This window comes from Symsagittifera roscoffensis, chromosome 4, assembly GCF_963678635.1.
Source record: "Symsagittifera roscoffensis chromosome 4, txSymRosc1.1, whole genome shotgun sequence".
NCBI classification, from domain to species: Eukaryota; Metazoa; Xenacoelomorpha; order Acoela; family Convolutidae; genus Symsagittifera; species Symsagittifera roscoffensis.
The window spans coordinates 13,224,087-13,248,701 of record NC_087065.1 but is presented as its reverse complement, the minus strand read 5'-3'; the positions used below and the strand labels follow the sequence as shown (position 1 = coordinate 13,248,701).

Here is a 24,615-nt window from a genome sequence, read left to right as displayed (position 1 = left end):
ATCAGAACAATATATTGATATGTTGGTTGAATGCAAGTTTTGTATGTTCTGAGCAGAGTAGAGGTGTAAAAAGAATATCCGATTTGGTAAATCGAGCGAGATTTAGCTGCTCTTTCCAAAGTCTTATCGATATGTGTTTTGAAGTTTAAATTTTCATCAATTACAACTAATTACTGCTGTTGTTTTCCAGTTTCAGTTTGTTTTTGTATACAATATACAATCATCGGCAAGTATTATTACATTGTGTTGCTTACAGACGTTAAGCATATCAATTTTACAAAGCAAATTTCTTGTTTTAGTTCCCGAATTTGAAATGTTATTACTAACGTACTATTTACGATTCTCTAGCTGTGGCCCCAAAACAATTGCAAATTACATCGTAAACCGTATATTTCGCTCTTTCTAATAATATGTTTTCATCACCTGTGTCAAACGATTTTATTAGATCTAATAATATAAGGAGCCAACATCTTAGATCTCCCCTATATATCTAGTCACTTCCAAGATAGCATCAACTCTACTTTCTTCCGTACCGTAATCCGTACTGACATGATGTCAATACCTCCTACTTTGCTGAAAACTTCTCAGACGATTTTTAATCTACTTTTCGAACCCTATAATTTGTAGAAGAGATATAGGTCAGTTGTTGCTGTAATCCGACGTTGTGCCATTTAAATCATTTGGTGGATTTTGAGCAGTCTTAAAAATGAGAGATATGTCAACTGCAGATTGATTAAAAAGGCATTTAACAAGCTAAGATATAACATGACTATTTTAATGGTTCGGTTTTAAGTTTGATTTTAAGTGCAAGTTTTTTTTCACTCTTATTATTTCTAATTACTTCAAAATTTTTCTAATTCTCTACTTTAAAATTCTGTTGTCCTGTGTTTTTAATTTCGACTAACTTCTGATCATTTTCAAAAAAATATATATTAACATTCTTCTGCACTCGGTACGCTCTATTCTGATCTCGCTTGCTCTTGCTTCTCTCCGATCTCACCTATGACTTATGGTTTTTGATTTTCGACACAAGCTTTTCATTTTTTTTTGTTCATGGAATTACTCACATTTCTTAAGTGATTTTTTAGTTTGTAAAATTTTATTTGTAGCTGTTATACAGCTTTTTCGATTTTGAATTTTAAAAAGTCTAGTTATCCAAGATTTCAAGTTCCCATTTTTCAAGATTTTGTTTTTCAAGCAAGTTTTTTCTGAAGTCGGAAATGAGACCTTAATTTTTACCGCTTCCTGCTTTCGCAGAGTTGTGTTGAAACATCACTGTCATCAACAAAATTTGGTAAAAATTACGTCTATATTCGACTGGCTGCTGCTTTTTTTTATTCTAGTACTATCTTTTCTTTTAAAAACAAACACTCAAACAGGCTGTTTTCAAAGTTTAGAGTGACTAGTCGACTATCACAAACAACATTCAAGTATTCGCATACACTGCGCATATCTCCTGGCTGCATTTTCAGCTCGAACAGATAGTCTTGTATTGTAATTGATCAAGAAACATACATTTGTTCATGTGAAGCACCTTATACACAACAATTAGATAATTTTTCTCCTCCTCGTTTGACATGAAATTATCAGAGTTTGCTTTTCGTCTGAAATTGCTTTTTCAATTTATTATATCAAATAGCTTTGCCTACGTAAAAAGCAACACCTGCACCGAGTATATTTCTGTCCTCTGTTTCTGAAAACTGTTAATATAACTTACGATTTTTTGATTGTCGACAAGCTTTTCATTTTTTCTTTGTTCCTGTAATTACTCACGTTGTTCAAGTGATTTCATAGTTTTCTCAAATTTTAGTTTAAGCTGTTATACAGCTTTTTCGATTTTTTAAAAAACTAGGTGTTGTCCAAGACTTCAAGATGCCGAATTTCTAGATTTTGTTTTTCAAGCAAGTTTTGTCTGAAGTCAGAAATGGGATTTTATTTTCGACCGCTTCATGGCCTCGTATAGAGCTGCGTTGGATCATCACAGTAAAAAAAAACGGTGAAAACTACGTCTTTGTTTGATTCGCTGCTTTTGGATTATTCTATTACTATCATTTAAAAAAATGCTCAAATATGAACAGGCTGTTTTCAAAATTTAGATTGACTAGTCGACTATGACTAATCAACATTCATGTACTCGCATACAGTGCGCATATCTGTTTGACCGGCAGAGTTCTGCTGATTCAATGTATTGGCTCGTTCCTATTTAGGTCAGTTTCATTTCTATTTTGTTATTAATTTAGTTCAATTTAACCATAACTTATGAAAGCGCAACTATGGGTCTTTATCTCAATTGAATAATTTTTAATTCCGGTTGCTGAAAAATGCAACGACACTACTACTAGCTGACTAATTTGTCTCAGTAAAAAACTAGAAAACATAGTTCAGCTGAAATAAAATTTTTAGAACAATTAAAAGAATCGAAAAAACAGAAACAGAAAAAAGACAAGTAAATTATAGTTAATGATATTCGCAATTAATCTCAACTACAAAGAATTTTCATCCTAATTGACTTTTTCGCTTGTAATTGCAACATGAGTAAAGATCTCTTGATTGTTGTAAAACAAAAAAATTACTTTACCGTTGATTTTGAGCACTAAAGTTGTTCTTGATTCAAAACTAGATGTAACAAAAAAGGAGTTTCACCTGTAGGAGTTTCTTTTGTCTACGGATGAGAAAAAAGTGATCAATTGTCGAAAAGAGCAGATAATGAGAAACTGACTATTTTCTTAGAAAAATTAGTTTTTTCGTAATGCCAACAATTTTGCTCATTCAATGGTTTTCAACTCATAGTTTTAGCTACGAGGGACTGCTCCCATCTCTAACAAACAGAGTGCATTCGAAGTCACACGCTTTTAATTTCCGCGTTTTCACTTTTTCAATTCGAGAATAACACTATCATAGAGTTTCTTGATTTTCCCATTCGGCTGCACCGCTTTGCAAATTTCGTCGCCCTTCTATCCATGGGTTGTTTTTGATAGCATGTCCCATAGTTTTTAAATTGTCCGTGTCCCCTTTTTCATACCGAACTTGCCCACGCTCGTTTTTACACAAAACAATTACGCTGCAAATCCACGATGATGTGATGAAATCAGTTTTGATTGCTTCTTAGCTTATGTTTGTCTGAGTTGGAGGGAGACGTTCATTCGTGTACACTTTCTTCCCATTGTGTGCTTTTATTCAAGTTTTTTTGTAACTTGGAAATAACCTATTTGTCCTTCAATCTGAGCGTAGGAGTCATCCATCGGGTAGGTTCTCAGTATCCGGATTAATCTGGTACGCACTGAATGAGCTCTCGGTTACATAAATGGATCCCAAATATTGGAAAAATACAGTCATATCACAAAGAAATTGATTTTTTTTTCTTTAAAATCACCAGAGTACTTTCTCAGATCAATGGAGGTTTTTTGATTAGAATCGAATCCTTCACCTCTCGTTCAAATTTTAACAAATAGTTTAAGCTCACTTCTTCTACCTGATTGATGATATCATTCATCTGCTGTGGCATGTTCATGATATGATTTTTTTCTTATACAATAAGTAAAAATAATTTTTAATGAAATTGGCTTTTTCTGTATTCTAACAACGTAACTTAGTTTTTAAATGGGCGTTCAATTTTTTCTAGATTGATAGATTGCTTTTGAAGGTCAACAAAAGAGCAACTTTTTCTCAGATATGTTTCGTTTTCGTTTTGCAGAATTTCCGTTTCACTTTTTCTAGTATTTGTAATTTTTATTTGTAGTTTTGTTGCAGCTTCTTTACGCCTAAAAAGGCACTGATTGAATACACGTTTTTTGAAAAATTTTATATTAAAAATGAACTAAATCTATCAAAATAGCCTATCAAAACCTCGTCAAACATTTTTAATTTAACTAATTCAGTATATTGGATTTGAAATTGAAAAACACGTTGTTGGTATGTATGCAAAATGTCCTGCAACGCTAAGTTTGAGTTCTTTAGTCTTTTGAGTTCTTTCTCAAACTAGGTGCTCTTTTAATTGCACGTCTCATCATCCTCCATTTGTTCTTCATCTTCTTTGTGAGTGTGTCACTTTTGCCGATGTTGAGAGTCTCGCCTGCCGTCTGGAAATCAGTTGAAGTCTCAGAGAGACTGTCGTCGTGTTGCTCCATAGTTTCATTTATATTGTCCAGACTGCCGTAGCGAGTCCTAACCAGACTGTGGGAACTGCTGTGGGTCTGATGTGCCAGGAGTCTTCTGGCGACCATGGGCGAACAGTAAGGGTTGTTGTTGATTGCGCTCTTTGTACCCCAACTACCGTTACAAGAAGGAGTGGTGATGCTGTTGAAGCTCTGCATGTTGCATTGATTCCTCAAAGCCTGCTCGTTTGAGTACTGCTTCTGATATAGAGTATCAGTGTCTATGCTCAAGGTACACCTCGCAACAGGGGCGTTTCCACTCTGGGATCCCGCGAATGTTGAAAGGAAACTGTTGCGGTTGCTGGAGATAGGGTCTTCGATATAAACTTCTAAGGGGTTGGAATCTATCGTTTGATGTTTTTGGGGTCTGAGCGTTGCCTCTTCGTAATCTGTGTAGGAGTCTACACAGTAGTCTAAATTGGTAGTGACTACTTGCTCTTCGCAATGTGGGGCGAGACTGTAGATTTCGTTGGAGTATGACCTCCGGTTGAAGTGAGATGATGGTGGTAGAGGCGTCTGTCTCGGACTCTGCTGAATTGGTGGGTTAAATGTCGAGAAGTGTTTCCTCATAATGACGTCACTCGGCTGACTGTGATTGTTCGAATGTTGTCGTACTGGCGGGACAGGTGGCAATTGAATGGGTGTCTTTGAAGGGTCCAACGAGCGTGAAGGGGAAAATTCACAAGTGCAACAACAGTCATTTTCTTCTGCTTCTTTCTCTTCCTGCACAGATTCGTAATACAGGTTGAAATGTTCTGTTTGTGTTCCTAAAACAAAGATTAATTTGAAAAGAAAGGCCTTCCATCGTGCATTCGCCTACGAAAGAGCCCTTTACTTATTAATTTTGACATCCAAGTATGGGTAACTCATCATTTTACTATGTTGATGAGATAGCGCGACCAAAAATGTACGAAAGGTTCTCATAAAAGGCATTTTTGTGCGTTTTCTTTTTGTTTGCCGGGTCCAGAACATTTTGGCTCTTAAATGAAAGCCTTCAATTACTGCAAAGATCCTAATTAAAATAAGTCGTTTTTGTAGAAACCTTCCGATGCGACGGAGATGTCGGAGCAACTGCAGCAGGAGCACGATGAGTCACTGTCTTGACCATCCGAACAGAGACTCAGACTGCAGTAGTCCTCACAATCACAGCAACATTCGTTCTCTTGGCTCTTGCTTGCATCACAGTCGTCATAAGTGTAATCATAATTGTTATCATTGACTTTATAATTGTCATTTTCTTGGTCATCATCATCATTTGTAGTCTGACTCGATCCTCCACAACTACATTGCACATTATTAGATGGTTCATTATGTACAATTATGTTAGACATTCGTAGATGTTGGTGCCCACGATCCCAAAATTGTCTCAAGTTGTCGCAGTCCAAACTATTGCGTCGTTTCTCGTGATGATTAGGACTAAAACTTGTCATTGTCTTTGATCTGCAGCTGCAAAGTACTGAACCATTTTCGCAATCGAGTTCTGACTCATGATTGTCTAAACAGTTCTTGATTGAGTGATTCTCAAAAGGGTTCTGATATGACTTAGGGTTATGATGAGGAATTTCGGCGTGAATCTCTGAATGACCGTTGCGATGGTTTGCAACTTTTATCAGCTTAGTGGACGTTTCCGGCGAACATGCACACCCGCTATCTTGGTCAACTCCCTTTTGGGAACTTAAGTTTGAACTGTCTGTAAAAGCACCATGATTAACAAAAAGCTGTTTGTCAGAAGTGATAGTTTTGCTGCTATTGCGGTCGATGCGGGATAGAACAGCAGTTCGAACTTGGTTCTTTTGCTTCTGAAAGGGAGTTTGCAACTCCTCGGAGTGGATTCTGTGGAAACAAGGAGGTCCACAAGAACCGTTACTGTTCCTTTCTTCCCACTCTACTGCTGATGTTTCGAGGGAGTTATGATGATTTCCATGTTGATGCGTGTTGTCTGAATACCCTCTGTGTTTATTATGTTTGGTTTTTGTCTTCTGTGGAGGGAGGGAACAGTTGTTCCAACTCACACACGCTCTCATCTCATCGCAGCTTTTTCTACCTTCAGGGTTGCTGTCCAATGTCTCTCGTGTATTCGCTGTGAACAAATCAGTAAATAATCAAGAGTAGCCAGTGTTGCTGTGCAAGTAGCACAGAAATTTCCGGACCACACGAGAGAAATCAAACAAAAAATCAATCAAAAAGTTGAAAACAGAAAAATCGAACAAAACTATCTATCGGTAAAGAAGCGCTAAATGAAGCTTCAAAAACTGTTTTATTTGTAGTAAAACTTAGTTTTCAGAGCTTAATGTACCCGTTCGAAATTTTACCAAAAACAGACAACGTTTTGGCAAAAACAGACAACGTTTTAGAAAAAAAAACAGACGTTTTAGAAAAAACAGACAACATTTCTTGACAGACAACATTTTTGAAGTTTAAAATGTCGAGTGATATATCATATTAAAGCCGTTTCAGTCGTAATTCGAACGAAATTAAAAATTTCGAAAAGTTTTTCTCAGTGTCGTTTTGATGTTTGGTCTAATTTCGAGCGATTATGGTAAGCGAGCAGGCTTAGAATGGCTTATTGAGGCTTGATTTAAGTCATAAAAATTTAGTTTTACCCAAGTAAAGTTATTTAATTGAGTTTCTTTGCGCCATTTTGGGAATCGAAAACTTCCAAAAACATTGTTTCAAAATTCAAATAATTTCTGTGAACATTTTTTGTTGATTTTTCACGATGGTTTTTTTTTCGTTGTTCTATTCATTTTTCTACAAAAACTGTTTTCCAATTTGCCTATTACATTATGACTGTCGAATATGCCTAAGTTTTAGAAAAAAAAAACTTTTTTGTTGTTTCAAGACTATGGTCGGAACATTGTGCTACTTGACCTGTAACCGGTTATCATTTTTTTCTTTAACTGTTTGTTATTCTGGCCTTTAATTTCTTTCCCACCTAAGAAAACGAATGAGTTTTTCTAAATTTTTAATTTAGCAGAAGTTACGGAGCTCGGAACATTGTGCTTTTCTTGCAGCAACAGTCTATATAGTGTTTCGACTCATTTACAAAGCGAAGGGAAGGAACTATAACGTACGGAGGGTTTTTCCCAATTTTTAGGTGTCTCAAAAAACTAATGGATCAAGTGTGTTTTTCAGCTATTTAAGCCGAAATTCGGATTCCATAAAAAATCGTTCTGGAGACTAATGATGTTTTAGACTGGAATTTCAGACTGAATTTCCTGTCTAATTATAAGTTGTTTTTTCATATTTACGCTATTTTAAGTAGTTACTATACTTTTAACTTGTCTCTTCGCACTTATTAAATATAAACAACATATAAACAATTTTTTTTTGCATTTTTAATTACTTTTTCGTTAAGTTAGAAAAATTTGCGTGGTCTCAAATTCTGTGCTACTTGCACAACAACCAAATTTCCTTGCCTTTGAGATATCTTTCCAGAAAAAAAAACTAAAATTAAATATTATTTAGTGAATATCAAATTTTAAGCACTAACGTAAAATCACCGAATTCCTGGTCCCACATATTATTTTTTAACCTTGAAATCATAAATTATCTGCTCTCAACAGAGTTGCAGAGTAACTAACTACCCGTCTTTGAATATAATCGTATTGAGTTAAAGTATATTTCATTAGAAAATATAGAAAATATTGCAATGGTCCCAAAATTTTAGCAGAACTCAGTGTTTTTGATGTCAGATAATCAAATCGAATTATGCCATTTTTAAAATTATATTAATTGAGTAGAAAATAATTAATGCACAATTTCAGTACCTGATCGCGTGATGAAGAACGGTTCCTCGGCAGACAAAGAAGATGCGTTTGAAGAGGCGGATTGTATGTGTGTATGTCCCTCATGTTTACCATGATGGTCATGATGATTTTGTTGTTGTTGTGCTCTGAGAGTGTCCAAAAGAGCCAAACATGCCTGGAACTTCTCTTCCACAGTTCTATTCTGACCCCCTTGTCCTTGTAGTGACCCCCCTTCTGTTGATTCTCCTGTCGCGGGGGAGGGGACTGTAATGTCTCTCTTCAGATCCATCATCTGTCGCTCCAACTCTACCCAACTCCAATCCATCATTTTTCCGCTCTCTACTCTTATTTAGACTGCTCAATATCTAGTAATTTTTACTAACAATTCTGTGAGAGACGAACTAACTGGTCTTTGATGTTAAAGTACTTACAAGTAGATGGCTTTTTGAAAGCTGTAATATCGATTTTTGAAAAATTGATAATGATGAAAATTCGGTTTTTATGGACAATTGTTAGAAATAGCTATCGAAAATGGGAAAATGGTTGTTGCTTTTGCTGTTTTGATAAAAAGTTCCACTACAAAGGAGTCTGCTTCGAAGTTAAGGAAAGGAATCTAAAGAGTTAAGTAAGTTGTCACGTGAATTCGTAAATATTTACGATGACTGAGTTTTGTTATTACTTTCCTTGGATCTAAAACGTCTTCAGAGTAAAAGTGAGTGATGAAAATGAGTAACAGTCATCATCTCAAAAAGAAATGGTCAGAATTGAGAATTCATTTAGGAGTTTCTGTCGAGGAACGATAGTTTACCAAATAAACATTACAGAACAGGTACAGGAGATGTCATGGCGTCCGTCATTCGATTGCCGAAACTGAAACTGATTACTCACTGATACCATGATTGCCAATCAACAGAAAAACGTGAAATAACAGGGCCAACTCGACTCAACGACGTCAAAGGACAATGACTAATGTCTCTCTAATCTAAATGGATACCTTTTGGACCACTTTGTTTATAAAGCGAAACTTAAGCGTAAATATGTTGTAGCCAAACTAATACTTAGGTGATTACCAGTCATACCAAACAGGCTGAAACTCTTTGAAAGGATGAAAATTAATCCGAGTACGATAAGCTCCTTTTTCTGTTACAGACTATCTTTGTAGAGTTGTTAAATGAAACAATAATCGACTGCAAACAATTCTCTAATAGTCCGAGTGTCTGGCGCCTTTTAAAAATAAAAGTGCCTTCAGGTCATCTTTGAAAGGCAGCCGCAAATCAAAGATTCCGAAGACTTAAAATCGTAAGACTGTAGTAGCTTAGTCGAAGTTAAAGTCGTTGGCTATTTGCTTTCTAGTAGAACAGTCAAAACGTAAACATGTGTTCAGCAGTAGAACTTCAGGTAATTTTAATTGGATCGAGAATAGTCACGAGAAATTTGCTGTTCCGAAAAACAATCCAAGAAGTTAGGTTGAGTCTGCGGTTTTTGCTTCTCTGAGTTCACCTTTTGGTAACTCTACGAATAATCGCTCTAAATTACAGACATTGTTTTAATGAAGGTTAATGTTAAAAAATAGTTTTTAAATTATCGGCCAACAGCGTTCTGTAAATCAAATTGAATGCTCAGTGAATAAAAAACAAGCTTGCAGCTTTAATTATTCTTGGAGCATAATCGAAATGGAGTTATTTTTGGAAAACAGTAGTCGGAACATTCTGTGCCAGAGGGACCGCAAGCAGTTAGTAATTTCTGTTGTTAGAATTTATATGCCTTAGGAAGATGATAACTTCTGAAACCTTCTAAGAATAATATACATATATAATGGTTGAATAAATTGGTGTGCGGCTGAGAACCTTTTCGCCATTAGGTTTCTGAGCTGGTAAATAAATTAATAATATTCCAGACATCCGCGTAGATAGTACTGGTTCCATTAACTAGTTATAACCTGGGGGTTGTTATTTTTATATCAGCCACGCTCCGTGTAACAACCTGAGAGCCACATGATCCCATGTCTTCTTCTCAAAAACAGCTTCGAGAAGATTGACTCTTTTCGGTTAGTTTTGAAACTTCCGGTGTGGGAATTGGCGGGGATAAGTTTCAGTTGGTAGTTTGTTATAACACTAACAAACAACCCAGAATATACTAACTAATTCGCCATAACCGTCAGGGCGAGAATAGGAATAGTATAAACAACAATTTTGCCCCCTTGGGCGATTTCTGTTAGAAAATATGTTAGGAAAAAGTACAGATTAAGTACTAACCGGTCAACATTGGAAGACTATTGAATTTACATATGCTGAATCAGTAAGACCTGCAGCAGTATTGCTAATGGCTGTTTGAATAAACAATTAAATTCTCAAGCTTTGCATCAAAAGTTGTCGAGTCCCTTTCAATTTTAACACCATGTTGTTACTTGAACAAAAGTCACTCACATGAGAGAACTTCATTAGAACAACTCAAACCATAATTCTGGTACACTTTGTTAAAGGGGACTTGTAGTAAAAGCCAACAGTTCTGGCCGACTAACGAACTAAAAAAAACTGTTTTCGAGAAGTAGAAGCTCAGATGTGGTTCTGGTTGCCTGTCGAATCGTGATTAAAGTGTCAATAAACCACTTTGTAATTTCAAACCACGTGTCCACATCACTTTCAAAAATAAGAAAAACTAGGCAACCCGGTTCAGTAGTCGTCTGAGCTAGAGCAGAGCAGTTGTTAATTATTCAGCAAATCCAGACTTCTAAGCGCCTAGATCGAAAGAAAAATTACAGATAACCGTATTTTCATCTATGTTTGGGTCGACGTGCTCAACTTGTTTTTCGAGTGGTCCGACTAAAATTGGGTATGTTTCGACTGACTTAAACTAATTTGGTCACCCTTCAAGTTTCTTTTTCAAAAAATGTGTCGTAATTTAGTGAGCCGGCATACCTTGAGTATATCTTAACCCGTCTCAATTGCATCAACCGAAAAAAAAACGTGTTTCGTTGAGCTGGAACCAATTCGGATGTAAGTTGTCTGGAACGATCAAAGTTTTAGCATCTCCACAGATAAATTTCAGCAAATAAAATTTAAAAAAAAAGTAAGGTGATTCGGCTAGTTTTGAGCTACATGAAGATGCAGAAAAGAATTTTTGCTCGTTTGAATGTTACAAATTAAAGAATTGAACATTGGAGGCCGCATGCAATAACCAATGCCTTAACTAATGATGCATCAAAACTTGGAATCACGAAAACTGTTCAAAAATAGGAATTGGGTTAGCGGGGGAGCAAAAAATTGAAAATCGAAACAAAAAAAAGTGAGGTAGAAGTTGCCGAATTCAATGGCAGTTTGTAGAAATCAACGAAAATTCATTGAGTTCACCTCATTGGTCAAAGCTCGTTTGTTAAGTTTTCAGAAAAAAATGTCTCAACGTTTTTTGTAATCTTCCTGTAGGTCAAAATTAAAGTCTTAAAAATTTCGAGCCTTCCGAATAGGTACTGAGGCAACTCAATTACATTTTTTTAACCAATATTGTCTTTTAAATGTTCATATTAAAAAGATGACTTTTTTAATCTCTATTGTGATCAAATATTTCTGGCAACGTCAAAAAAAACCTTTCTAAATACGTGTTAACGGCATTAATAGCAGCAATTGAGAAAATTAAATCAGCAGTTTTAATCTTTTGAATTGCAGCTATTAACGCAGCTAACCTGTTTTTTTAACTTTCAGAAAAAAGTTGGAGCACAGCTAAGATAATCAATACAGATTTAAACACTCAACTTTATAAGTAGTTTTAGCCAAAAGTATGCATGAATACTTAAAAAGATATTAATTTGAAATCTATTTTTTCATCAGATCAGCAATTATGTGGATGTCTCAAAACTTCAAGAATGTAGTAAGACTTTGCCTGCAAGTTCTTGGCGGCAAATTTTGTTGTTGTGTGCTCCAGATGAGATCTTTAATTAGGTTTTTTGAACATAATTCAACAAAACAAGTTCTCCAAAAATTGATTTTAACCTGAGCAAAAAATTCAAAAAAAAAACAAAAAAAATCTGTACTTTTTCTCCTTTTTAATCAGTCAATTTTTTCAGTCAAGTAACGCCCTAATTTTTCAATACCATCTAAAAGATATTGCTTTCCGAACTTCAAATTAAAAAAAAATAATTTCATCGACTACAGTGATGATTTAAATTATCCGGACAAAACGAACAAAACTTGAATTTTCGAACACGTTTTTGTCAAAATTGGTTATGATTAGACAAAGTGAAGAGAACAAAAGTTGTTTAGAGTTTCATCAGAAATAATATGGTGCCACTTTTTCTCTGAAATTCGCAACCAAAATTTAACCCCATTTTGACTTTTTTCAGACACTCAAGAATTACGCTGTTAATTGGTGAGGAATATATATCACAAGAATCTCCTTACACAGCTCAACAAAGTTCTAGAACAATTAAATCTCCAACAATTTGTGTTAAGTATTTATAATTTATTTTTAATCAAAGATTTTTGGTTGTATATAGTGAAAATCACGTTTCTTGACTATCAAGCCAAAATGATCTCTCTTATACTGGTTTTTGAAGATTTAACCCTTCTAGAACTTTGTTGGAATGTGTAAGAAGCTTATTGTAATATATATATTGGGGTAAAATTTTAGTTGAGAAGTTCTAAGAAAAAATTGCACTGTATTATTTCTAATGAAATTCTAAGCAACTGTTCTCCTCATTTTTTGTCTAATCTTAAACCAATTCCATAAAAACGGGTTTGACAATTCAAGTTTTATTCATTTTGTCCGAATAATTTAAATCAGCACTGTATTTTCTGACCACGCGTAAGCGGCACATTAATGCGTTCCAAATTAAGTTAAGGCAAATCATTTGGTCATAATTATAGGAGAGACATTAACTGCTTCGCTTTGTAGCTCACAGTAGCGAGTGGGGCAAAAAATTGAAGAAAAAATAATAAAAGTTTTTCGTTTTTAATAGTCAATTTTTAACTGAAAACTTTTTACTAAGCCTCAATGGGCGATAAGAACATTTACGTGCGTTTATTCTTTTTACTTGGGTTGACTGACTCTTTTCCAATAACCTGTAGGCTGTGTTTAATGTTATGAAATATCTTATTTACTTAGTCCAGGCAATTTCTACAAAAAAATATTTGAACAGATATGGCTTCACAGAAATGTGAAATGTTGTGAAATATCTTATTTACTTAGTCCAGGCAATTTCTACAAAAAAATATTTGAACAGATATGGCTTCAGTTCTTCTGGGATATGGAAGGTTGGAATTTGTACAGGAAACAGAGTGCATGTTTGATTCAACATGTAACAGTTAATATGAAAGATTGTAGCTATCTTGCAAAACATTTATGAAGAAAAAGATAGACAAAAGATGTTCTCATTTGAAGTTTTTTTCATTGAAGGGGATTTATTCACTTATCGAAAACACCAACATAACCTCAAAAAAAGACGTGGTTGTGGGTTGAAGCTATTTTCAGTAACTAGCCCAATCAATAAAAATTAATCGAGATTAACGTCATTTTTATTGGATAAAAGGCGACCTACCTTTCAACTACTAAATGGTGGATAAAAAGGCAAAACGCAATCAATGGTATTGACTACTGGTTTCGTCACCACGATGCTAGAACACTGTCGGCTCTATTTATTTGGTGAAAAACAAATGAATTTAAGCGTGTTGAAAAAATAAGCGAAATTCAGCGTCAGCAGTCCAAGTATACAATTTTGAAATGCAAGCCAAAATAAATACTGAAGCTCAAATTTTGCATATTTTTGCGCCGTAAAAACTTTGAGCCTTATTTAAATATATTCAAATCATTTCCGTTTCAGACCCGCATTTTTGCATTATCAAGTAATATTAATTTTTCACGACGCTGTATCCCGTACTAGACAAAATATCCAGTTTTTCACTCTGAAGAAATCAAAGAGTTTTGTTACTTGGGCTGAAAAAAAACAAATTGTCAACTCATCAAGCTTTCAAAACTAGAAAAGACGTTGCAAAACTCTAGTAAGCTATAGAAAACTATTATTGACCTTTTCTCGGCTGTTGAAAAGATTAATTAGTATTTTTCTTTTTAAAAAACGATAATTTTTAGTTTCAACTGGTTCTGGGCACGATATATTTTCGGAATTTCTGTTAGATAAATCACCAACGAACTTCATCATTAAGTTATCTTCGCAATTATTATTGCTAAAAGTTTCTTGCTACTGTAGCTGACAAAAAAAGCATCTTGACAGCCCATGATACATTAAGATGGAACTCAGCAAGCAACCTTGGCTTGTGGTAGTAAAATTTTATGTATATACAAGAAAAAATCGAAATCTCGATATACTTGGAGTTATTTATGCTCACAAAATTAGAAATTTCATGCAAAATGTACCAAAAAGCAAAAATAAAAAAATTGAAACGAATGTTGCCAACATCTGTCTCTATGCTGTTTTTCATTACAAGTGACGCGAAAAACAAGTAAAGTCTTCTTTATAAAGTGCATCAAAACTTTTTTTAGTTCCGGTTGTTTCTCAGTCACTTAGAACATAATCGACAAAACTTTTGCCAAAGCTCTTGACTCGCGTCAAATCATTCGGACAATTTTTTAAAAAATCCACCTAGAATAATGTTTTTTTTCCACATTTATAATCTCTCTTATAATCTATTCATGTGGATTATGTTAAAATCACTCATGAAGATCATTTTTTGAATATTGAAAATGCCTGATCAAAATTGGTTAATTGCTGTAACAGTTGAATGAAGTTTGTTACGGTTGGGTGGTTTTAATACAAGTTATTCACAAAAAAAAATATTGCTGGCAGGATTGAAATTAATTACCATCCCCACTCTTAATCAATCTTATCAACCAAGTTCTTAAAAATTTTCTCTCATTTTTTGCGCTAGTTTTGCTGGTTTTAAAATTAACCATTTTTTAATATTACCGATTGTCTGTTATATCTAAACAAAACGTGTGTTTTCATTTCAGACCAAATTTTTAAAGTTTTGCTGAGAAAAATACTTTCTGAGAATTGAGAAAACACAAAAAATTGTCGCGTTCTTTTGAAGTTTTTTTATTCGAGATTAGATCGAAAACTTAGAAAAGCCGCACAAAACAACTAATGTTATTAATCAGCATAACAGATGTGTTGAAGACTTAATCTCTTGATTTTCACCAAAAAAAGAAACGATTTCTTTTCTCGTGAAAGTTTTGCTCTTTTGAAAAAACTGCTGCATATTGGCTGTTCATTTTTTTAAATCAAAACAGATAATTGAAGGATTAATTTTATTCGGGTCTTGGTTTTTTTGCACATGTGTTTTTTGAGATTGAATAATAGTTAATTGAATCACCAAAAATGCACTAACATTTCCAATCCAATAAGGGATGCTAGCCTCATGTATTCAAAGCATCATTGTTCTGTTTTCAAAGCGCGCTAAAGTACAAAATTTTTAATTTCACTTGAAAAATTGTGTTCACTATACATACGATTGTTTTGAGAAAGAATTTGTGATTGATCAATTAAATTAATCTTTCTAGATTACTCACAGATTTTTTCACTTCGTTTGCAAAAAATTCTTCTCCAAAAGCTAATGTGGACATGAAACAAACCAATTTTTTGGGAGAGAAAATATAGTTGATTAATTAAATTACTTTTTTGAAGACTACTCACTGACTCCTTCACGTCAAGTTCACTGGATAAGCTGTCGGTACTTCCAGTTAATTAGTTATAATTTTGAAATAGCTTGACATGCTGTTGTTCTTATACTCTAAAATTCCAGTTTTTTTTCCTTAAGAGATTCGTTACAAGTATATGTTTTTTTCTGGTTACTCTATATTTTTTTTCAAAAACTGGATGCCTGGTTCTAGTTTTTCGACTTTTTTGTTTTTTTTTCACTCATTGGTAATGATAGTTTTTTTTTCTCTCTGAAATTTTCAAAATGCCATCTTTTATATAATCATTCAAACTGAAATTTGTTCTTTTTTTTCTCCTTTATTATATAAAGCTATTTTTTCAGAATTTTTTTTTTGATATGTTAAGACTTTCAGTCGCGTTCTTAAAACTATCAGTTAAAACCATCGCGGGAGTAAATCATTATTGGAGTAACACAAATGGTGTATCAATTTTTAAATGATTTATTGGAATGGGCTGAGTAATTTAACAAACTAAAGTCCTTACTGTCGTGACTCGAATATTTTAAAACAATTTCGAACAACGTTTAATAAGTTGTCGATTATTTTGAACTCAGTAATTTTCTATGCATTTCTATGGTTAATAATTTTTAAATTGATGGAAAAATAACAAATTCTAAAGTTTTTATGAATGTGATCAGAACATTTTGTACTTCTTGTTTTTGCTATTTTTGCTGATAATGCGTTGCTGATATATGTTTTTGTTTTATATAGATATCTTTTGAAACTGTGTGGTAAATCTTGCGTTACAAGAACTCGACGTTGAACTTGATTGATAATTTGAGTACCAAGATTGCTAACTATTTTTTTTGTAATCGTTTGTAATTGTAAAGCGACAGTTACCATTATTCAAAAAACAAGTAATGTCCATCACCTATTGAATCCTAGTTTTTTTGCAATAAAAGAAAAAATAGTTTTCGGCAATTTGCTTACAATTTTGATGTTTGCCACTAGAATAGATATAAGACTTTTTCTTTTCATCTTTTTGCTTGGCAGGCACAATTCCGTCCTCGTTCATGTAAGACAAATCATACATTTGTATATACAATATCTTCAGAATCTTGTACCTACCTTCTTCTGTCTTTTATATCTCATAGAAGATCTGATAATCGAGATAAGTTTCCATTACGTTCAATTGTGCGCTGATAACTTGACATTTGAGCACCGTCCGTCGTTTCAACGCACCAAATTTTCATCAGTGGTTTTGCCTCTTGTTCTAGAGGCTCTAGGTTAGTACTGACGACTGTAGCATCTGGTAGGAACCTTGTTGGATGTTTGGATGCAGCACTCTCTTCTTCTTCTTTCCAGTAGGATCCGTTACTATGCCCTCATTGTCCGATTTGTATGTTTCCTTATCTAATCCACGTTGCTTCCTTTCTATCAACAAAGATCGTATCGCCTCCTCTGACATGTCCTAGTTTGAAGTAGTCTCAGGCTTGTTTCCACTCACTTTCCTTGAATGATGTCTGATGTCCGTTGACTTCATAGAGTCAATGCAGTTATATGAGGAACATTTTTTTCTATGTCGTGAATCCCCGACAAAGTTCCATCTCCGCAGACTTTGGCTTCAGAGTCGTCGAAAATTTATACCAAGCCAATGGTTCTTGTCTGTTAACGAATCCCCGGACATTTTCACTTCAGTCTCATCCGCTAAAACCGACTCGTCGGACAATTTTTCATCTTCAGATGAGCGCTCTGAATCTTACTCAGGGCCTGGTTCAGGCTCAACGAAACGAACCAATTTTTTAAATCAAGCTTTGAGACTAGTTCTACTTCTTCAGCAAGCGTTCCAGAAACAAGCATTGCCGGCAAAAATTGTCACCAGAGAGAAATCAATGTCTTACACAAAGGTTACCTTCTTCGTGAGCATGCCGAGTGACAGAGCCTCACATACAGTACCAATTGTTTTTTCCCATAAAAACCTGGTATTTTTTATTCCAGGTGAATGTTTTCACTTCCTTCCGCATGAGTTGTTGCATCAAGTTTTTTTTCGTATAACCTTTTGGAAACTCCCAATAAAAATGACAAACCCAAAGCTCATAAAATGATTGTCCGTTTTAGGTGCTTTCCACGTCAATTTTGCTTCGACATCTACAGGTTTTTGTCTGATTTGAAGTCTATCTACCATCCTACCCGGTCATTTTATAGATTCCCTCAAGATTTACATTTCGACAGTTTGCGCTTCAACCCAGCTGGTCTCCTGCAGGAAGAATCTTTGTCCAGTTTTCCCATGGGAACCTCAGGAGTTACTGTTAAAACTACAACGTCGTCAACATAGCGCATCATCATTTTTCCGCACTTCCCCATCGCGTCAGTTCTTGAGCCAGTGGTGAAACGTAGCTGTCGCGTTGCATAAAACGAAAGGTGGTCATTCTTTCCAACTGCAACAGTCTCAGCTCGCTTGCTTAGCCTATCTTCTCTCAGTCTTCTTCCATAAGGCCCCTACCAGAATGCAGAGCTCGAACCAACTGCTTAGAAAATTTGCGCCTGCCAGGTTTGAGAGAGTTTACCATTTCGGTGTAAATTGTACGAGTTTTTTTATCGTCACTGCGTATAATTAATGGAAGTCACAAAAAAAACAATGTTGCCCCGCTTTCTTCTTTGCCATTATTACACTACAAACTCTAGGCATTTTATAGAACAATAAGTTCTATCATGTTTTTTCCTAGTTGATTTTGACTTGTACGGGGTCAGTCTCTCCCTGCTCCCTCCCTTTCCGGTACCGCGCCTTCATCTTCGCCTTTAAGCTACCGATCACATCTTCCACGAAAATGCAACAATCTACTTCAGCCTGAAGTCTTACATAACTTGAATCATTAGAACACTTTTCTTAATGATTCAAGTTCTTTGTCCGATGTTTTATCTCTCAGAAGATCTGTCTCAGGCAAGACTGACTGGTCCGATGTTCTCTCATATTCCATCTCTCGGAAAAACTCGAGCAAATAGATTTTTGGGCGCGGTTTTTGGACTCATGTTTTTGGGTGCGTCTTTTTCATCCGTTTTCGTGGTCTTCTTTTCGGTGTCGAGTCGGTCACGCAGTCCAGTAAGTGTGTTTCTCCAATTCCCTCATTCTCCACTGCTCCACTTGTTTCATTGTTAGTGCCTGCTGCACGTTTTTAAATGAAGTTTTTGCTCCCAGTTCTTAGTCTGATTGAAGTTCGGTCGAAGTCACCGTATCCGGACCCGATTCGTTTCATCTTTGACCTTCTTTACCACGAAGTACTTCTATAACCCTTCTTTTCTCTGCCTCGGCTTCATTCATCAAGCGTTGTGGCCTTCCTTACTGATAAAGCCGCTTCCAGTCTGCGGTTCTTAGAATCACAATCATTGCCACCCAAAAGTGAGTGCAGTCTGACATAAAGTGTTCCTCAAAGTTGCATAGGAAGCATCGCGGGCCTAATTTTACAAAAATTCTTCTGACGTGCTCTTCATAATCCCTATCTGTCGAGTTCGTGTGGTGTTTGAAGAAAAAATCGGTATTTCTCATGCCCTGTTTGTACATGAGACAGGCTGACACTTATAGTCTCAGGAACCACAATTTGCGCAGAATCCTCTCTAGTCCATGTCTTCTTGTGCCGGTGTTGGTGCCAATTTGATCGCAATAACGGTCCAAACGATCTTGACTTTTCGGTATGATTCGCAAGTTTTTCATACGTTAGACGTTTGGCGTAGAAACACAAGCTGACGTTACAATGAAATAGGTGGCAGACATAGTTTTGAGTTTTTGGCTCTTGACACCGTCCATAAACTTGGACCCGACAAATAGATTCGTCACTGTCATCAGGGTTGCTGCTGTTTCTCAGTAGTTCTAAATCGTGAAAAACTTTTTCAATCAACTCATTGTCGCGCCGACGCTTCTTTTTGAACATCATCAATTCCTGTGGACCTTGCACTCTCAAGTCAAAGCAATTCAACAAATTTTCTAAAAATTTCTGAGCCTTTGTTTTTTTGCCATGACACAGTTCAAGTCTGTACCTTCGAGGTAACTTGTCAATGCATTATATCTCTGCTACTTGGATAGATCCTCATCTTCGAGGTAGCATTTAACCACCTCTATGCAGTTGCGATAGAGCTGCCTGACTCATCGTCGTATTGCTTGGGCTTTTTTAGAGTCCTTAGTAAGTTATCACTCCTATCAGTGGATTTTGAAAATTTCGTAATGAAGGTTTCAAGAGACTTGTGAAACGTTTCCATCATCAAATCATGCATAATAGTGGCATGTCACTTGGCAGAGTGATCTGCATCGTTCTTTTGAGCCCTCAGTGATATTTTGATCCCTGAGAAAACTCCCTGTTTTAGGCTGAGGGGGACTCCTCCAGCTCGACCTTAGTGCAGCTGCTCTAGGAGGATCCTCGTTCCTTGGCTCGAAACATGTTTATGACCGTGGCTGTGTCTCGTCAAATTATGGCATCAAAAGCCTATCTGTTTGTTCGAGTCATTAATTGCCTGTAGGTCACCCGCCCGGTTGTCTTTAATCTCTTGCGTTATCTGTTTTTATCATTCTTCAGAGCGAAGTCGTTCGGTCTGTTTCGTCATCTGTTTTACTTTTTCTTCATTTTCCCTGACTGCAACGAATTTTTTTTGATAGAATTTGATCTGGTTATCTGTCTTAGCGTAGCTTGCTCATTTTTCATCGGAAGTCTGTGCCAGTTGGTCATATTCGGAAATTTTGTCTTGATTTTGGGGGAAGCGTCTTTTTTTGAAAAATTCGAAATGACCATGTCATGCTAAAATTTATCGCGGCAGCTGAAATAAGAAGTCAATAGAATTAAAAATATAATTGCGGGAAATTGACAGAAAAATGTTCAAAAGTAAAATTGCTGTTCGCAATTTTACTAAAGGAACCCATTCGAGTAGAGTTGTCTTGTTCCCGACAGAAAACACCGTGAACTTTTACGAGAGTGTCATCAATGAGCAAGAGAGAACCTTGGTTGGCAGGTCGACGAGTGAAGCTGTCCAATGGTCCAACCGATAAAACTTATTGAGTCAAAACTAATTATCTGAAACTTCTAGAGTTATCTTAGTTAGATTATTTACTTGAGTCTAGAATCATGTCAATACGTGACTATTGAATTTAATTTCTTGAGTGTATTTTACACAGCTATGTTGAAATACGGCGGGTTTTAGGTTAATCCATTTGAAATGGACCAAGGGTCCTTTGTCCAACAAAAACTAATGGTATACTTGAGTTTCCAATCCTGTTTTTAGCAGCCTAATGTTCTTATTTCTAGATTGAGGGAACGTGGTATTTTGGTTGTAGCCTTTAAGCTGTAACACGATCTTAAAGTCTCAGCTCTTAGGCGAACTGAAATGGCTCCGACAGAATGAAGTACAAAAACACAAGAGGTAGTGTCCCTGACCCTTTAGCAAATGGTTATAGGGCCTTTTTTTCTTAACATCATATGTGACGTAAGCATAGTGTTTTTATGGCGCTCTTGGATATTTTACGACATCATGACTAGGGGATCGAACCCAGTTGACGCAGCCCCAGCCTACATGCCCATTTTAGAGTACCGGTGGTACGGTTCAACTGGAACGCGTCCACCTTCTGGTCGTACCCTGATAGCTTCGTAAGTAAACTCGTGAGCATTTTCTCGCTTTCTACTACGAGACTTAGCTAACCGAATATGGGGGCCACTAGAAAACAAAAATTGGGTAAAAGACACATTGCGAAACAATAACAAAAATAAGGAAAAGATTTCAAAAGAAAAACTAGACAAAAAAAAACTAAAAACGGAGAGTGGCTTTGATTTCCAGACTAGATGGATCGGTCCTTTATATTAAATTGATAGTATACACATGGTGTTTTGGACCTCAGGGCATTGAAAGGGTTTTCGGACAGTCTTTCAACCTTGGATAACTATTTCAGCCCTTCACTGGGAAAGGTTACCAGTCGGATAGTAAAGGGGTTCGGATGACTGAAGTCTTGGGATTCAAGAAAGGAAACTGCTGGAGAGAGGCTACCAGAAGTGTGACCAGTGCAGCGTGACTACCGGAAGAGAACACTAGAGTGTTCTGTATGGTCAAACGGGTATCGTTAACATCCAATTTGTACTCTTGGAGCCGCACCTCCCACATTTTTGCATTTTTGTTGGGTGGTTTAGCACCCATTGCGCTTAAGGGGTTTTTCACATAAATGGGGGGCTATAAAGGGAGAGGTTAGACAAGGAGATTGGTAAATATAAAAGTATTGGTTGGAAATTGTAAGAAGGGGGTCTTATTACTGTAACCAAATAATCGGCACCGTCGATTTGGTTACAGTATAGTAACACGAGACAATACTGACTGCAAAAAAAAACGAAAACAGGAGTTAAAACACGAAGATACCCCATAATAAACTCGAGATAAATAAGGTGTCCTGGCCGGATCGGGTGGGCGGATCAGAGACGAAAAATTTTGTAGAGCCCTATAAGGTAAAAAATCCCTGATCCACAAAAGTAGCGGAGATAACGCGTGACAACCAGGTATCGTATCAACTTTTTGGAACGACAATTTTGTCAAGTTTGACATGCTAAAATTTTTTACAGACTTTATAACACTTTTGAGTTTGTACTTGGAAGGATTTTAAAAAGAATTGGTACAAAAATCAGACTTAATATTAAGTACTTTTCAATCATAATCTATTGAAAGAATCCCAATCTGACTTTTCAAAAGCAATTGATTGAGGGATCGCAGGACATTTTAAAGACATTCAAATCAATTTTGGTGACAAATTAGGGGTGGGGGCATTTTACATGAGTTCCAGAGACAGTCCTGGGAAGCTAAATCAGCTGTCCAACACTAGATTTGCTGGAGTCCTGGGAAGCTAATTCAACTGTCCAACACTAGTTTGCTGGAGTCCTGGGAAACTAAAACAACTGCCCAACAGTTGAGTCCTGGGAAGCTACAACAACTGCCCAACATTTGAGTCCTGGAAGCTAAAACATCTGCCCAAAATTTGAGTCCTGGGAAGCTAAAACAACTGCCCAACACTTGAGCCCTGGGAAGCTGAATCAACTACCCATTATTTGAGCCATGGCACGTTGAAACAAATGCCCAACACTAAAGGAATTGAGTCTTGAGAAACTAAAACAAGTGCCCAACACTAGAGGACTTGAAACTTGGGAAGCTAAAACAACTGCCCAACACTTGAGCCCTGGGAAGCTGAATCAACTACCCAATATTTGAGCCATGGGACGCTGAAACAAATGCCCAACACTAAAGGAATTGAGTCTTGGGAAGCTAAAACAAGTGCCCAACACTAGAGGACTTGAAACTTGGGAAGCTACAACAAGTGCCCAAAACTAGAGTAATGGAGTCTTGGGAAGCAAAAACAAGTGCCAAACACTAATGGAATTAAGTTGGACTGTTAGGATGAATATTAAACGGAAGTTGCAAAAAAAAAAAAAAAAATTACCATTGGAAAACTTAACAGGCGTGAAAAAAAGGCTGAGCAGAAACCTTTTTTAGAAGTATTACATAGCTGGAAAGACTTGTAGATTTTTTGACACTTTTTTCTCACAGCTGTATATATATACAAAAATGTACATAAAATAAAATTGTAAATAGATAATACGAAGAAAACGAGAGTTTCGTTACCAGAAAAAAGCACAGTCGACCACGGCAAAATAGCCCAACAGGACAGTCAAGACACACACCGGTGATAACGATACCGAGATTAAAGAGAAATGTTTCAGTTAGCATGTTGAACACGCGGAGTAACAAAGAAAAGCAAGAGATAAAAATGCGACTGAAGAAAACTTGAAAAACGAAAGAGTGCACCCGTCGCAGACACCAGAGCAGAAAATTAGCGACGTTGAGAAGAAAAAGACGGAATCAGCAACAATACCGAAAACCGATGAACAAGAAGCAAAGACAATCGAGTTCTCGCCAATTGGCAATGGCATTGGGCATTGAGATCACTGGCAACACCCCAGACCCCAGAATCAGTGAAAGACTATTCACAGCCGAAAAGCGCATCTATCACGGAGACGTTTGCAACCATGATGAGGATGAGCCCGAAAGATAATGAAGAGATGATAACTGGGACTGACAAAGCGAAACCTTTAAAAAAGGTTTCGCCATTACAACGGAGGCCGGCGAACGAGAGGAACAAAGCACCAGACCCACGGGGGAAAAGAGTCATACAGCTGGATCTGCTACAGAATCCAAGCTACCGCCGGTGGAGATGGTGGACTTGATGCCAAAGTTGGAGCAGATAAATAAAAAACTCAAGAGCGGCGAGGAAGACCGAGAAGAATTGAAAAGGGAGGTCAAATGAAGCAAAGAATGAAAACCTTGATAACTACTCCGTCATGGCGAGAGCAACTGAGAAGAAGTTGCTACAGATAAATGAAAGAGTAGAGCAGACTGTTGAGGAGCGGAAGAAGTTCATAAAGAAAGATCTGGAAGAATTGAAAAAACGGCAAGGAAACGTAAACGAGAAACTCTGGAGTCTGGATACAAGAATGGATACGATGAGTAGAGAACTCCTGTACCATACAGTACAAATTGGATGCGCTCCTGGGAAATTCTATTAATCACGATAAAGCAGTAGCAGAGAAAACAAGAAAACAACTTGGAACAAGGGTGGATTTTGCAGAGCCACTTCGTAGAAAACAAGATTCCACTCCATTACCTCAAAATAACAATCTCATAGCAAGACAGCAACAGAAGGAAGCGCATCAGTTTCAACTAGACTCCCGAGGGGGTTGAATTTTCACGCGAGTGTAGCTCCAGAAGCCATGACTTGGGCAAACACTTGGGAATTGATGAACAGAACACTGAAAGCATTTGCCACGAGAAACACAGAGTCAAACACTAAAGGAATTGAGGATCGACGTGCAACAGCAAAGGTCGACGTGTAACAAGCCGAGAGGCGACATGGACAAGCACAAATCGTTAGCAAATTGCGGGTCAGTGATCATCACGTAGCGGATTGCACCTCTTACAAACAAGGGATGAAAAGTCTGGGTTATGCATCAAATGAGGACGACATGAACCAAATGGAAGAGCATAATTCTACAGTGGCTTGATAATCAGGCTTGGAGCGAGAGATTTTTTTTGTGCCCAGG

General features: G+C 36.5%; 1 protein-coding gene across 1 annotated transcript; it reads right to left on the bottom strand.

The window, feature by feature from the left end:
- Positions 1-3,840: 3,840 nt before the first annotated feature.
- LOC134844353 (uncharacterized) lies at positions 3,841-10,254 on the bottom strand. Its single transcript, XM_063860998.1, has 3 exons — positions 7,925-10,254; positions 5,197-6,234; positions 3,841-4,921 (listed from the first exon to the last, which is right to left on the bottom strand). Exons 1-3 carry the CDS (start codon positions 8,229-8,231, stop codon positions 3,954-3,956), a joined length of 2,313 nt encoding a protein of 770 aa, XP_063717068.1. The 5' UTR covers positions 8,232-10,254; the 3' UTR covers positions 3,841-3,953.
- Positions 10,255-24,615: the final 14,361 nt, after the last annotated feature.